Source organism: Mastigoproctus giganteus, chromosome 10 (assembly GCF_048544385.1).
Source record: "Mastigoproctus giganteus isolate SK-2022 chromosome 10, ASM4854438v1, whole genome shotgun sequence".
Classification (NCBI taxonomy): domain Eukaryota; kingdom Metazoa; phylum Arthropoda; class Arachnida; order Uropygi; family Thelyphonidae; genus Mastigoproctus; species Mastigoproctus giganteus.
In genome coordinates, this window is record NC_143584.1 from 7,342,819 (window position 1) to 7,358,114 (window position 15,296).

At 41.8% G+C, this 15,296-nt stretch overlaps 1 protein-coding gene across 1 annotated transcript in view; it reads right to left on the minus strand.

The window, feature by feature from the left end:
• Positions 1–15,296, minus strand: part of LOC150078663 (acyl-coenzyme A diphosphatase NUDT19-like) — a 104,094-nt gene that overhangs the window by 73,805 nt on the left and 14,993 nt on the right. The window contains exon 2 of the mRNA XM_090382570.1: positions 12,597–13,342. Coding sequence (XP_090238696.1) covers positions 12,597–13,342 — 746 coding nt within the window. The remainder of the gene's footprint in view (positions 1–12,596; positions 13,343–15,296) is intronic.

Here is a 15,296-nt window from a genome sequence, read left to right on the forward strand (position 1 = left end):
GCGGGAACCCAGCTTGACCGCCAACATCCGGGCATTGGGGCCACGTTAGTGAATGCAGGAGATCCTTGCGTTGCCATAGCAACCACCAGGTAAGAAGGTAACTTAGAAGTTGTATAGTGCCACACAAAATATTAGGAACACAACATCAAGTAATTTGAATACCCATAGCTCTGCCCCCATTGCACCTAGAGTTATGAAAATTAAAATATGCATAACTAAAACAATTACTTCATCCCCCTACAAAATTCAGCGCCCCCTGGTGGCTCAATCAGGAGATTGCGAATAACTGGGGAACGGAAGGCCTGACCCCCACGAAAATTACAGCACGGACCCCTTGTCCTATCCCCTACCTACTCGCCAAGTTTCAACCATATATCACTAAAACGCCGCAAATGGCGGGATAAAAAGCAACCAGACTTTCATCCCGGGATCTTTGAAGTGGCATAACTTCGTCCCTAATTGTCGGAGACGGCTCAAACTCAAAACCTGTCACCCAATTGTGGTTCCAAATAAACTGGCACTGCGGCGCCCCTAGCGGAGAAAACTTTGGGCCGAACTTGCAAACTGATAAGCTTGGCAGATCCAAACCAAGCCAACATGACGGAGAGCACTGACTCTAGCAGTGACTCCTCAACAAATGGAAATGAAAAGCAGAGGATGAAAATAGGGCGTCCAATTACTCCCGGCATGTTCCTAAAAAACCAACAAATGGATCCAAAGCCTACTAGCAAACCAAAAAATCTTAAGGGTAAAATTGCTACAAAAAAGGCAACTCCCATGAAAGGAAAGGGAACAAGACACAAAAAATGTCAGGGAAAAACCACTTTGAGGGAAAATCCAAACCCAGACATCACGATAGTCAATGAAACAGATGAAGAAGGGACAAACATTAGGGGAAAGGAAGTTGATACACAGACAACGGAGGATTTGGCATTACAGGTCCAAAACCTACCAAAACACCAAAAAACAGAAGGAACAGTAGAAAACATAGAAAAAATGTCAGCCCTGAAAAACAGATTTCTGGAAGTTCTTCAAGCAGGCCATGAGATTACCCCCTTTATGGTAACTGAGCTCTGCAAAATCTGGGGGAAAATGGAAAAGATAATAATCGACACAACAATTGCAAATGAAATTCTGAAAACAAAAGGAAATGCACAAAACCTACCTAGTCCAAACCCAGGACCGACCTATGCCAGGGCTGTAGGGGAAGGAATTGGCAAGAAGAGTGTCCCAGATCAAGTTCCACAGGGAAATCAGGACAAACATGTCATCATTATCAAGCCCTCCAAGGAATCAACAATAAAATCAAGCGAGGAGGTAAATAAGGCAGTTACAACACAATTAAGAGCAGACCTCAAGACCATAAAGATAAAAGCTATCAGGAACCTAAGAGAAAACGGAGTGGCCATTGAAACAGCCACAATACATGACTTAGACAAAATCAAACAATGTTCCAAACTAACCGAATTAAACTTAACTGCAGACACACCAAAAAAACTAAACCCCACAATGGCGGTCTATAATGTGTCAAAGGACTTTGAGGAGGTTGACTTCCTGGAAGATCTGTACAACAAAAATATTAGCGACAAAGATATCACACCGGATGCATACAAAAAAGAAATTAAAATTAGGTTCAAGATGAACGCAAAAAGTAATGAAAACAAACACTGGGTCCTGGAAATGTCCCCCAGACTGAGGAAGCAATTTCTAAAAACAGGAGGGCGAGTGTATGCTGGGTGGACTGCCCACACAATTAAAGATTTCATTGTGGCCTCACGTTGCTTCAAGTGCCTCTCATATGGCCATGCAACCACCACTTGTACACAAAAAGAGCAAAAATGTGGGCACTGCGGCCTTTCGGGCCATCAAGCCGGCTCCTGTCCGACCTCTGAGGGTCCTGTATGCTGCCCAAACTGTAAGGCGCGAAATAAGGATTCGCAACACTCGTATCGTGACCCACTGTGCCCAGAATACCTGAGGGCACAAGAAGTAACTAAGCAACGAACCAACTATGACTAACAACCATAACACATTAGCTGTTAAGAATTTCAACCTACTTCAACTAAACTGCCAAAGATGCGCATCGGTCATGTCAGATCTGTCCAAAACAATCCAAGAAAACAAAATAGATATACTTGGGCTGCAGGAGCTGTATTCATATAAAGGAAAAGTAAAGGGCCTCCCCTTCTCTGCGCGGGTAATACAATCGAACCCCTCGGTGGACGGCACAGGAGGAAATGCTACATCAAGGGTTTGGGCCGCGATTGTTATCACAAACCCAACCCTCACAGTCACGAGGATAAATAACCTGTGTACTGAATATGCTGCTGCAGCTTGTATAGAAGGTCCCATAGCCAGATTATATGTTTTCTCCATATACATGAGAAACGCACGACGAGGCCAGGACATTGAGCCCTTTGTGAATTACCTAGACCACGCACTGGATAGGCTGCCTGACAGAAATGTGATCATTATGGCAGACACAAATGCAAAGTCGACCTCTTGGAACAGCCCACAAACTGATGACAGGGGTGAAATGCTTGAAGAACTGATAACTTCCAAAAACCTAATTATTAAAAACACCCAGGGCCACCCACCGACTTACTCATCTGCCACAGGGGAATCCTACATTGATGTAACAATAGTGGGCCCCCCACTAAGACATAAAGTCAGAGAGTGGAAGGTGCGTCCATCTTGGTCAGCTAGTGACCATATGGTCATAACATTCCACCTGACTTCTGAACCAAACAATCACCCAGGACGGAAAATGTATAATTTCGCAAGATATCAAACGAAGAAGGGACACTGGGACAGATTTGACAGACTTCTGAAGGAAACATTCTCCCCAGAATATCTAACATCCATTTCCAACCTTCCCACTGACCAACTCCTCCAAATCATCACGGAAAAAATAACGGAAATCAGTGACGGTAGCTTAAAAAAATGCATAAGGAAACCAAACTACGTCCCCTGGTGGACAACAACCCTGACTAAACAGAGGGCAACACTGAAAAAAGCCAGGAAAGTCCTCCAAAAAGCCAAAAGACAGGGTAGACCCCCGGATGCCATCCATGCACTCTATGAAGAATATAAACAACTTCGTCGACAGTATTTCAACACCATTTATCATGAGAAACAAAACGCGTGGGGCCGTTTGGTCAAAAAATCAACTACCAATGATCCATGGGGACTAGTCTATAAGCTGATTACGGAGAAGGTCCATCCTGGGGAGGTGTTTCAGTCCATCATGACCACAGGCGAGACTGAGAGCCTTACCTGGAATGAATCCATAGATACCATCTTGGATGAACTGATCCGCCAAGACATAATGTGGCCCGAAAGTTCAACACAAACTAAAATGCGCATGGCTCACCTAACATATCTTGCGCCCTCAGAGGAGGAGATCTTCACTGCGGATGAAATTGAAAACGCAATTTCAACAATGAAAAATGGCAAATGCCCAGGCTTGGATCTCATGGAAGTGGCCACAGTCAAGAGAATTTGGTCACAGTGTCCAACTTTACTCATAAATCTCTTTAACTCCTGCCTGACCCACGGCATCTTTCCGAAACCCTGGAAGAAGGCCAACTTAAAACTTCTAGTTAAAAACCCGGAGAAATCATCAAACCTACCCACCTCCTACCGGCCAATAGCTCTTCTCCCAGTGCTGGGGAAAACCCTGGAAAAACTCCTGGCCCAGAGACTGAGAGCCTATTACAACAGGAAACATCTTTCTTCTGAATCCCAATTTGGGTTTACCCAGGGCAGATCAGCCGTGGATGCCATTGTAGCACTGCAAAACGCCATTGCAAACACAGAATCAAAGTATGTCCTTGGTCTCTCGGTTGACTTCAAAGGGGCCTTTGACACCATCTGGTGGCAGAGTGTCCTTGAGAGGTTCCGAGAGGCCGAAGTGTCAATCCCCATCTATCGACTCCTAGCGGACTATTTCAATGATCGCAGCCTAGTGGTCTTCTCTGGAGAATGCCATGTCACCAGGCCAGTTACGCGGGGCTGCCCACAGGGATCTGTTCTTGGCCCACTCTGCTGGAACGTGGTCCTTGATGGGTGGCTTACGCGCCAACACAACACGGCAGCAAAGATTGCATTTGCAGATGACCTCATTATTCTACTACAAGGGAATTCAAGGTTATCCTTGGAAAGCGCCGCTCAAGAAATCCTCGAAGACCTGACTGCCTGGACTACCACACATAAACTAGAAATCTCCTCAGACAAAACCAAACAGATCCTGTTGAAAGGAAAACTGGATATAAAACGACCACCAAACATAAAGATTGGAAGCCAAACCCTAAAAATGGTCCCTACACTTAAATACCTTGGAGTGATGATTGACAGTAAAAAGCAATACATACCCCATGCAAAATATATACTCCAGAAAGTTAAGACAGTAACAGGAAAATTAATTCGAATTACCAGAACCTCGTGGGATATCAAACCACGCACCTTGTTGCTTTACTACAACTGCATTCTGCTCCCAATCATAACTTACGCTGCAGGTGCATGGGCAGGCAGTATACAAAAACATACTGTTAACAAAATAATCACTCAAGCCCAAAGATTCTTCCTTCTGGCATCCACCAAAGCGTGCCGCACTATATCAACATCAGCACTACAGATAATTAGCGGAAAGCTCCCAATTAAATTTGAGGTCATAAATACCTATCTCCAATATTGCCGAAGTAGGAACATCATATCTATTTTTGAAAGATACCAAATAGATAGAAACCTCACAATTAAAAAAGACAACGAGAGACTACGGGAACTATACGTCATAGACTGGCAAGAGAGCTGGACCAATGACAGCAAGGGGCGGACAACACATCTATTCCTACCTCAAGCGGCGGAAATAACCAAACAAATAAGATCGTGGTTTAATCCGGGACTCTACCTAACATTCCTCCTTAGTGGTCATGGCAGCCTGAACTCGAGGCTAAACGCACTGGGATTATCAGCTACCCCGTGCTGTAAGTGTGGGGGCCTGGAAACGGTCCAACATATCATCCTGGAGTGTCCCTACTACACGGATTACAGGCTTCCCCTTCAACTCGAAACCAACGTCTTTGATACAAGTGACTTTCCACGGTTGGTTGCTACTGAGGAACACTATAAACAGGTATCGACTTTCGCGGAGCGCGTTTTCAAAAGAAGACAGGCGATACAAGGGAACAATCAGAACTGACTGGTTGGACTGGACGAACTGGGACTCAATCCACACTGTGATGTGCGTCATTAAACTGGAACCACGTGGTGGTCCACCACAAATGGACATGCCACTCTGGGCAATACTCACGCTTAAGTGTCATCAATATGTGTCTTCAATATGTGCCCTAAACTACCATCAACTCACCAGACCAGCATGGGCTCGAAAATGCCAGGGCCTTTGCCAAAATGGATATTAAACCATGTAAATACAGACTTTCACTCACCATGAGGCACCGCACTAGGTCAGGATTGAGCCCTGCGAGAGTGGATCCATCACAATTGAACAGTCCAAATCATGTGTCAACACTAGTATCTTCCTCACTAGGTCAGGATTGGGCCCTGCAAGTGTGGGATCTACTACATTTGGACGGTCCATAAACACGTAATGACTAAGTGACATACCTAGATATCCCTCACACTAGGTCAGGATTGGGCCCTGCAAGTGTGGGATGGCTTACCACGTAATACTAAGCTTATAACCATGTTAAAGGAAGGGAGAAAGGAGGAAAAAAAAAAAAAAAAAAAAAAAAAGAGAATCTGGCTGCCTCCTCGTGGCGCGGTACGGGAGCGGGGGGTCGGGACTAGTTCTCCGCGGCCCCCTGCTGCTAAATGCCAGATGCCAGCCACAAACAACATACACAACACATTACACACACTAATGACAATTATAAATAGTAACCGCGATAGATAACTTAAATTCCGTAAAGGCTCGCGTACTTATCACTCACTAAATACTTACTATAATTATAAATCACACTCAAATCTTAAATCTTACATTCAACCTAAACTTAAACTAAAATTAAATTAAACCTAACTCTACCTCAAACCCGACTTAACTTCAGCTTAACTTAAAACTAAATTAAATTAGGAAACATCAACCATAAATTAAACTTATAACTTTAATTAAACAGTAACTCAAATCTAAGCTTAAACTTAAACCTAAACTACAACCTAAACTTAAACTCATCTATAACTTAAAATTAAACCTAAACCGAACCTACACTAATGTCAAAACCAGCTTCATAATTACTTAACTCAAACCCAAACTTGCCCACTAAATTAACTAACACTCAACTTAAACACACAACAGAACTTAAACTTTACTCAAACTTAACTTAACCCTAACCTAAAACTAAACACTAAACATTAACTTAAATTAACTAAAACACATTCAAACGATTTGATCTAAACTTCAACTTTAAACTTAACTTTAAACTTAAATTTTAATTAGATGAACTAAAAAAACGATTCTGCTGGCACACAATTAAGCTTAACGAACGGCGGACATAGGGGACACCCTGGAAACCGCCAGTAAACTACAAAAAAATACTTTGACTTTGAGTCCCGGTTATCACCTTTCTTGTGGATCGGTACGATAATGGCTTTCCTCCATGTTAGCGGAATTTGTTCAGTGCACCAGATGGTTTTGAGGAGCGAGTGTAGTCGGCGAAGCAGTACATCTCCCCCGGCTTTGATCGCTTCTGTGGTGACTTGGTCCACTCCTGGTGCCCTGCCATTCTTCAGGGATTGTATGGCTGCTTTCACTTCTTCTACTGTAGGCTCAACATCGACCATGGAGACCTCAGGGGGGTCGATCGAGAGTGCTGTTGCTGGCGGTCCCTGAGGTGGGTCGTGATTATACAAAGCTTTGAAGAATTCACTCCACCGTTGCAGGCGTTCGGATGGTGATCGCACGAAGGTCCCATCAGCATTCTTGATGTTGTCACTAATCAATTTGGTCTTTCTACTCAGACATCTGAGGGTGCGGTAGAGAGTGCGGTACTCGTTCTTGGATGCCGCCACTTCAAGATCGTCTGCCACTTGGTTCCAGTATGCTTCTCTTTCTGCTGTCATTCTTTGTCGGACTTCTCGGTTTAGCTGCCGGTACCGTTCAAAGTCGACCAACTTTGCCTGTTTCCGTTTGTCCACGAGGTCGAGGCACTCGTCTGATATCCATGGTTGCGTTATTATTAGCTTATGGTGCAAGGAAGCCTGAGGCTTATGATGCATCAGCCAAAAAAATAAAAAAATTTCTCAATTACCCCGAGAGAAAGAGAGAGAGTTAGAAGTAAAAGAGAATCACCAAGAAAGAGAAGAATGATGACATCCACTCAGATGCGAACCCCCTGGGGTCAAAGGCACACATTTCGAGATAAGATTTACCTTTTTTTAAACTTATTTTAGCAGAGATGGAAAATTGTAAAATGTTATATACAAAAATATTGGTACAAACGTTTAGAGGAGGTAGATAACATCTAAAGGAATGTGAATCGCATAGGAACTCATAACCGGAAACATCATGGGAAAGTAGTAGCAGAGGCACAAGAAGCAGAAATCACACAAGACAGTAATTAGTGGCAAACATTTATTTGACATTTTCATGATGTTACAACAGATGCTTGAAGGTTCCACCACGAGATGCGATGCATGCGTGACACAGGCGCAGCATGGATTGGCAGATATGTTCGAACACACTGGAGTTCTTTGACAGTACCAGCAGCGCAGACGAGTCTCGTCACGATATCCATTTCTGTCTCTCCAGGTGATTCATACACGATAGATTTGAGGTCCCCCCCACAGAGAGAAATCAAGGCTCGATAAATCAGGTGAGCGTGGAGGCCAGGCAACTGGTCCACCACGGCCAATCCATCGACGCCTAAAACGCCTGTTCAAATGGTCACGAACACACCTTCCATAATTGGCAGGTGCCCCGTCATGTTGAAACCAAATGTTGCGTCTCACATTTGCTGAAACATCGCCAAGTAACCCTGGTAGAACTTGTTCAAGAAAGATCCGATATTTAGCGGAGTTCATGCGGGATGGTAACAGGTATGGGCCGACTAAGCAGTCACCGACAATACCTGCCTACACATTTATTGCGAAGCGATGTTGTGCCGCATGGGGGCCCACACCGTGTGGGTTGTCGTCAGCTCACACATGAGCATTGTGCTGATTGAATAAGCCTTCCCGAGTGAAATAAGCCTCATCCGTGACCAAAACATAGGCTGGAAAGTTCAAGTCTTGAACACTTTCTCGAAGAAACCACTGCGCAAAAGACACACGTGTAGGATGATCTTGGGGGAGCAGTAACTGAACCCTTTGGAGATGAAATGGGTGTTAGGAATCGTCGTCCCAGACTCGCTGTATACAGCAACGAGACTCTCCTAAGGCAGAGGCAACGGCACGTGTGCTGGTAGTAGGATTATTCTGGACGGCATTCAACACACTTTCTTCAATGGCGGGAGTTCGCGTCGAACGTGGTCTGCCCGCACTACTCCTGTTACCTCTAAATGACCATAATCGCACAAATTTTGATGCACTCGCGCAAACAAACGGTGGTCCGGTACATGTCTGTCTGGGAAGCGTTCTCCATAAATTCGTTGAGCGGCTCGTCCATTGCCCTCTGCTAATCCATACACTAGGTGCATGTCTGCCAGCTCAACAGTTCGTATATCGATGCATGCTCTTTGTGCGGCGACTACTGCTTGAATAAGTAAACTAGAAATTTTCCTTCTCGCGAACTGATGAACAGCAGCGTGTACCGACTTACGGTGACGTTTCCGGTTATGGGTTCCTATGCGATTTACATTCCTTTAGATGTTACCTACCTCCCCTAAACGTTTGTACCAATATTTTTGAGACACCCTGTATACAGTATATATTATTATTATTTTTTTTTTTTTTTATCATTTGCTTTACATTTGTTGAGCCAACAAGCTCCGAAAGGTGTCTTCGTGGTCGTGCCCACTGAGAATAAATAACAGTAGTCTCCTCTACTAGAGAAGCGTTATTTACTTGAAGTAGTGCAATACCTGGTATCTCGTTGTGAAGGTAGCCACAATATGAGATAAAATCTAAACGATTCCGTTACACTACGTATGTAGTTAAACTTATGGGTAAACTATGGTGTATTTACACCGATTATTATATAGTTAATCTCAACCCCATAACGTAATATGAGAGAATTTAGTCTTCAAAATATTTCATAATATATACGAGGGCTGTTCAATAAAGAATAATCATAATTTTTCATGAACAACTGTACTGCTTGCTATTTCTAGCTGAGCTGCAGAATTTAAGATCAAACCAAGCTGCATCACATAGCAGCTGCGCAGTTGGCTCGTGCGCACGGTGTGACCTTGGCAGTCGGTTAAGTCTATGCCTGTTCAGTTTCGCCTACGGCGTAGTACTAATGGAGGCATGTGATGCAAGAAAGCAAGCGCATGAGCTTATTTAGCATCAGCCAAAAAAAAAAAAAAAAAAAACCAATTTCATACATTCATTCCCTCTAAAAGTTTGCCTAGTCCCTCCTTGAATTTATTTAAGCTATCAACTCCCACAACGACAGATGGAAGTTTGTTCCCGCAATTAACCACCCGCTGGCTAAAGGCAAACTATTCCGCACATCTATTCTACAACTGTTTCCAAAATTTGAATTTATGCCTCTTCAGATTCATAATCTGAGCAAGCGGAAGAATCCCATCAGAATTCAGCGTGCTCAACCCATTCAAGGCCTTATACACGTCAATCAGATCAGGTGCCTAGTCTCCAGGCGTCAATCAGGTGCCTAGTCTCCAGGCGTCAATCAGGTGCCTAGTCTCCAGCCGCTGCAATTTGCAGAACTTTTGCCTTTCTTGGTAAGAGAACCCCTTCATTCCCCTCACCAATCTTGTTGCCCTTCTCTGTACACGCTCAAGTAACTCTACATCCTTCCTAAAATGAGGCCTCCAGACTTGTACGCGGTACTCAAGACGTGGCCTGACCATTGCCTTATACAAAGGAATAATCATCTCCTTTTTCCTACTAGTAAAATTCCTGTATATCATTGACAATACCCCATGACCTGATCTGATAACCTGTCTGCATTGCTCAGAAAACTTGATATCTGACTGCACAGTTACTCCCAGATCTTTTTCATTTTCTACCACCTTAAGTGTAGTACCACACAATTGGTATGTTCCACTGGGGTTATTTCTACCCATATACAGTACTTTTCATTTGTCAATGTTAAACCTCAGTTGCCACTTCTAGCCCATCTTCCCAATTTTTCTAGATCCTGTTGCAGTAGCACACTGCCATTACTGTCATTAACAACCCTTCCAACCTTTGTATCATCTGCAAATTTCGACATTAAGCCTGATATACCTTCATCAATATCATTGAGAAATATACAAAACAATAGTAGGCCCGATACCAAACTATGGGGGACTCCACTAATAACATTAGTCCACGAAGGGCAGCGTCCATTGATTACCATTTTAGCAACTTATCCTTAATACCACACTGGTCCAATTTGTACAGTAGTCTTCCATCCATTGTGACGTTGTAACAATGGACGTGATACGCGAGGAACAGTATGCTACGCTCAAATTTTGTTCCAATCTCAAGGAAACATGCTGAAACGTATGAAATGTTAAAATAGGCTTATTATTATTATTATTATTATTATTATTATTATTATTATTAGCTATATGGTGCAAGGAAGCCTGAGGCTTATGCTGCACCAGCTCAAAAAAAAAAAAAAATAATATATATATATATATATATGTATGGTGAATCTAAGCTTCCATACAGCACAGGTCGCAGGTGCAAAACTCGTTGATCTTTAAACATTCTAAAATGTTTAAAGATATGGCAGATATGTTAAGAATATCTAGTAGGAAGCACGCACGGTATTCTCAAAGATGACAGTTTGCACTTAACACGTTTGTGCGCACTGAGTTCCAAGACTACTCAAACTTGAGCAACAGCAAGTTAGCATGGAGGTTTGTCAGGAGTTGCAATGGATGGTTACTGAAAATGGTGAGGTTCTGCACATAGTGATAATGCATGAGACATGGCTTCATAATTTAGACCAGAGAGTAAACAACAATTCTTTGTTTTGAAGTCTACGTCAGCCAACACCTAAAAAAAGCAAAAGTTGTGGCTTTTGCAGGAAAGTTTATGGTCATCTCTTTTTTTTACATTCAGGGAATGGTTTACGAGCACGTTGTGCCACGTCATACGACTGTTACATGACCTTACTACAAAACTCTACTACACTCTTTGCGGGATCACATTCGTCGCAAACGACCACAACTGCATGCAGGCGGGTGGATGTTGCATTACGACAATGCGAGACCTCGCATTGCTCATACTCTCATCAAGTACTTAGCCAGCATTAATGTCAAATGTGTTCCTTATCCTCCCTACAGCTCTGACCCTGCACCTTGCATTTTTTTTTTTTTTTTTTTATTTCCATAGTTAAAGAAGGTGCTGCGAAAAGAACGTTTCTAGGCGTCAGAAAAAGTTGTAAAGACATCAGATGCGATTCTCAAATGTATGTCAAAAAATGGCTTCCTCTAGGTTTTTGAAGAATGGCAAAAACGTTAGAATAAGTACATTTCATCAAAGGAGGACTACTTTGAAACGGACTATAAAAATATGGGTGATTAATAATGGTATATTGTAAAAAAAAATATGGTCATTCTTTATTAAACAACCCTCTTGTATTATGAAAACCCGAAATACGAAGTTTTACAGAAATCTTTGAATTTTTATAGTAAATTACATCATTCGAAAGAATAATGTAGTATTAACATTATTGCGTAACATCTCATCATTGTAACGAGATGTTACGCAATGTAGTAGTAGTAGTGGCATGTAATGCAAGAAAGCAAGTGTATGAGCTTATGTTGCCGACCGGGCTAGCCGGATGGGTAAAGCACCTGCCTGGCAACCCACAGGTCGCGGGTTCGAATCCCGCCTCGGGCTAGGTTCAAAGTACTGCAAAAAACCTTGGGAGGTGCACTATGGCCACAGAAGCCGATGCGCCAATAACTACCAAAAAAAAAAAAAAAAAATGAGCTTATGCAGCATCAGCCAAAAAAAAAAAAAAAAAAAATCACACCATTCCCTCCAAATGCCTGTCCAGTTCCTCCTTAAATTTATTCAACCTATCAACTTCCACAACGACAGATGGAAGTTTGTTCCAGCAATTAACCACCCGCTGGCTAAAGGCAAATTTCCGCACATCTATTCTATATCTGTCCTTTCTTAATTTGAATTTATGCCCCCTTAGGTTCGTAATCTGAACAAGTGGAAGGATCCCATCAGAATTCAGCGTGCTGAACCCATTCAAGGCCTTTTTTTATAGTTCCAGAAGTTTAGTTTGAACAACTTCTCAGTGGGTACGAAGTCGACCTATCTCTTCCTGCCCAGTGATCAGGAAACTGAACGTTCAGAGCAGCATTACTAATAGTTTGCGCATGCGCACACGAGTTATATATTCAAAAAAGAAATTTGATTTTGTAATGATTTGAAACACTGCAATGTTTTTAGTCATTAATATTATCCTATATCAGCAAAGATCATATTCACATCCTATAACTTACCTTTAGAGTCATGACTTCCTTGCGGTCCAGTATGACATCAGGCTGTTTCTCCAAACAGCATACATAAAACATTGTGTCATAACGCCGATGACCAACAGATACTGGAGTTAACCAGTCCCACCATTCGTACAGCGACCAAATATCAGGACATAGGTTTGATTCCAAGCAAAATTCAATGAAAGCGAGTGGATCTTTATTGATTTTTTTCTGCCAGGAGGATAAGTTCACAGTGTTATACAGCTCATTTATGTGTTCAGAACTTCGCTCACCGTCTTTGGTAAATTGAGTCAGGAGGAGGACTCCCGTTTCTTCAAAGGTTTCTCTGATAGCAGTGATACGAAGTGCAATGTCGGAAGGAAGACGATCTTGATTAGATAAAGATTTGCTGTTAGAGAGAATAACGGGTTTAGTGATCATCTCAGGACGTGGTCCTGTTATTCTTTCGCTAAATTTTTGTAAGCTTTTTCTGCTAATTCCTTGAGCTTGAAACACCTCAAACCATTTAGGAGAATAATCTTCTACTTCTGCATGTCCACCAGGAAAAACGAAAGCATTGGCCATAAACGAACTAAGACTGCTCCTTTTGACCATGAGCACACGATAATCACAGCGTTCTTTTTTTGTGGAAGCATATCGGGCGGAACCCATAACCTTTGCCAGATTTCTTCCAACCAGCTCCTGTAAAGTAGCCTTAGCAACCAGGATGACGCTGGCAGCTTCTTTCCAGGGTAGTAGACTAGTTGTATCTGTAAGAAAAAATAAGTAAAACTTATATTCTGGAATAATATATGATACTTATAAACAGAAATTCTGTATAAAATTATGGACATAACTTCTTCATGACGATACTAAATTCGATCTTATGTCCAAATACAATACTGTACCGTGCGATAAATATCAGAAAAAATATGGATACAATTAGTTATATCTACTCAGAGGCAAATTTCTAGAAGTGGTCCCCCTGTCACACGATCATGAGCGTTTGCTGTATATGTACCACGCCTCTCAGGCGTAAGGGGGAGCAAGCGGAGTTTCCCGCTTTCTTACTCGCATCTCAGGAAAGCATTTTCTACGTGGGATTAATAAGAAGATACAGTAGTAGCAACACTAATTTTCAAAAAAAAAAAAAAAACTATATGTAAGCCCAACAGTATACATTAAATGCATAACGTATAACCAGTAAATATTAATCTTCGCAGCATTATATATAACTCATCCATGGGTTGTTAAATGTTTACCCTCCACATGTAAATGCTCCTTTTTGAATATACAACAATCAAGCATTTTCATCTCGTTTCCAATGATTATTTAAGTATACATACACTTAAAGAAATTTCTCCAACTTAGAGAACACATTGCATCGCAAATCACAGGTCGAGTTTTCAACACATTGCAACGTTCATAATTGGCGTAAATTGGCTTTCTTAGTATTTCTTAGCGCTGTTCACTCAATCTCTGGCTGAAAATGGGGAAACATCATCCTCAAAATATAAGTCCAATAATGACCGATATTTTATATCTTTTAGTTCATTTATTCTATCCATTGACAGCCGACAAAATATTTTACAGACAATTCTCTTTATTTTGGTAATACGCTGTATTACCAGAAGGATCCGAACACCTCTGGGATTTCAGAAAAACGAAGCATATATGTCATACAAGTGTTAGTAATATAGTCATAAAAGCAATTGCGTTCACGCTAGAAATAAGCAGATCAACGAAATACGGTAGTGAGTAGAGGCTGTGCTTAGGAGCTTCCAAAGGGAACACACATTTTGTACCATTGCAACTTCTAGATTAAAGAGGTGGGGGGGGGGGAATAGTTGACACACTATCTCCCGTACGATGATCGCATTAGCTCTTATCAAATACCTCTAATCTTAAGTAACCCAGCTGATGATGCTGATGAATTGTTGAATTTGGAGGAAAAGCATACTGAGCAGTATGAAATTATCGATATTAAAAGTACAGATGACTGTTTATTAGACACTTTTAAGCCTAAAAGTAAGTAAGGATAATGGAGTTTATGGCCTATACACAGTAATTTGGAAGGAGGGGTACGTGCGTGTGTGTGTTGGATATTCTGGAGAGATTTCTTTGGATTGAAGAAGTGCCCATGTATTGCGAATACATAAAGGTACTAAGAATGAAGTGGATAAAGATAGCCCGATTGGTTTGACTTCGGTGGTAGGGAAAATCATGCAGGCAACGATGAAGTGTGCAATACAGGGGCATTTATACAGAAACGGAATTCTTAAAGATACACAAAATGATTTTGTTAAGAAAAAATCATGTTTAACTTACTTGGTTAGCTATTTTGATACAATTACTCATGAACTAGAGTTAAGAAATAATTTTCACATTGTTTATTTCGATTTTAGTAGAGCTTGACTTTTACTTGACTTCGAATAAGTACTTAGCCCCTTCATGAAATTTTACTGGATAAGTTGGAACATGGGATTACGGCTTAGATTCTAAGATTGATTGCACGATAGTTGAAGGTCAGGAAGCCGAGGGTTTTAATTACTGTAATTGTTACTCCTCACATTGGTCAAAATTTGCAGATGATGTGAAGAGTGGGAGAGTGTTAGTGATTGGCTTCAAGCAGCACTCTTTCACGATGACGCGGAGAGGCTTAAAGGATGGTCAGAAAAAATGCACTTGGGAACACAACTCCGAAATCACTTTTTTTTTTTTTTT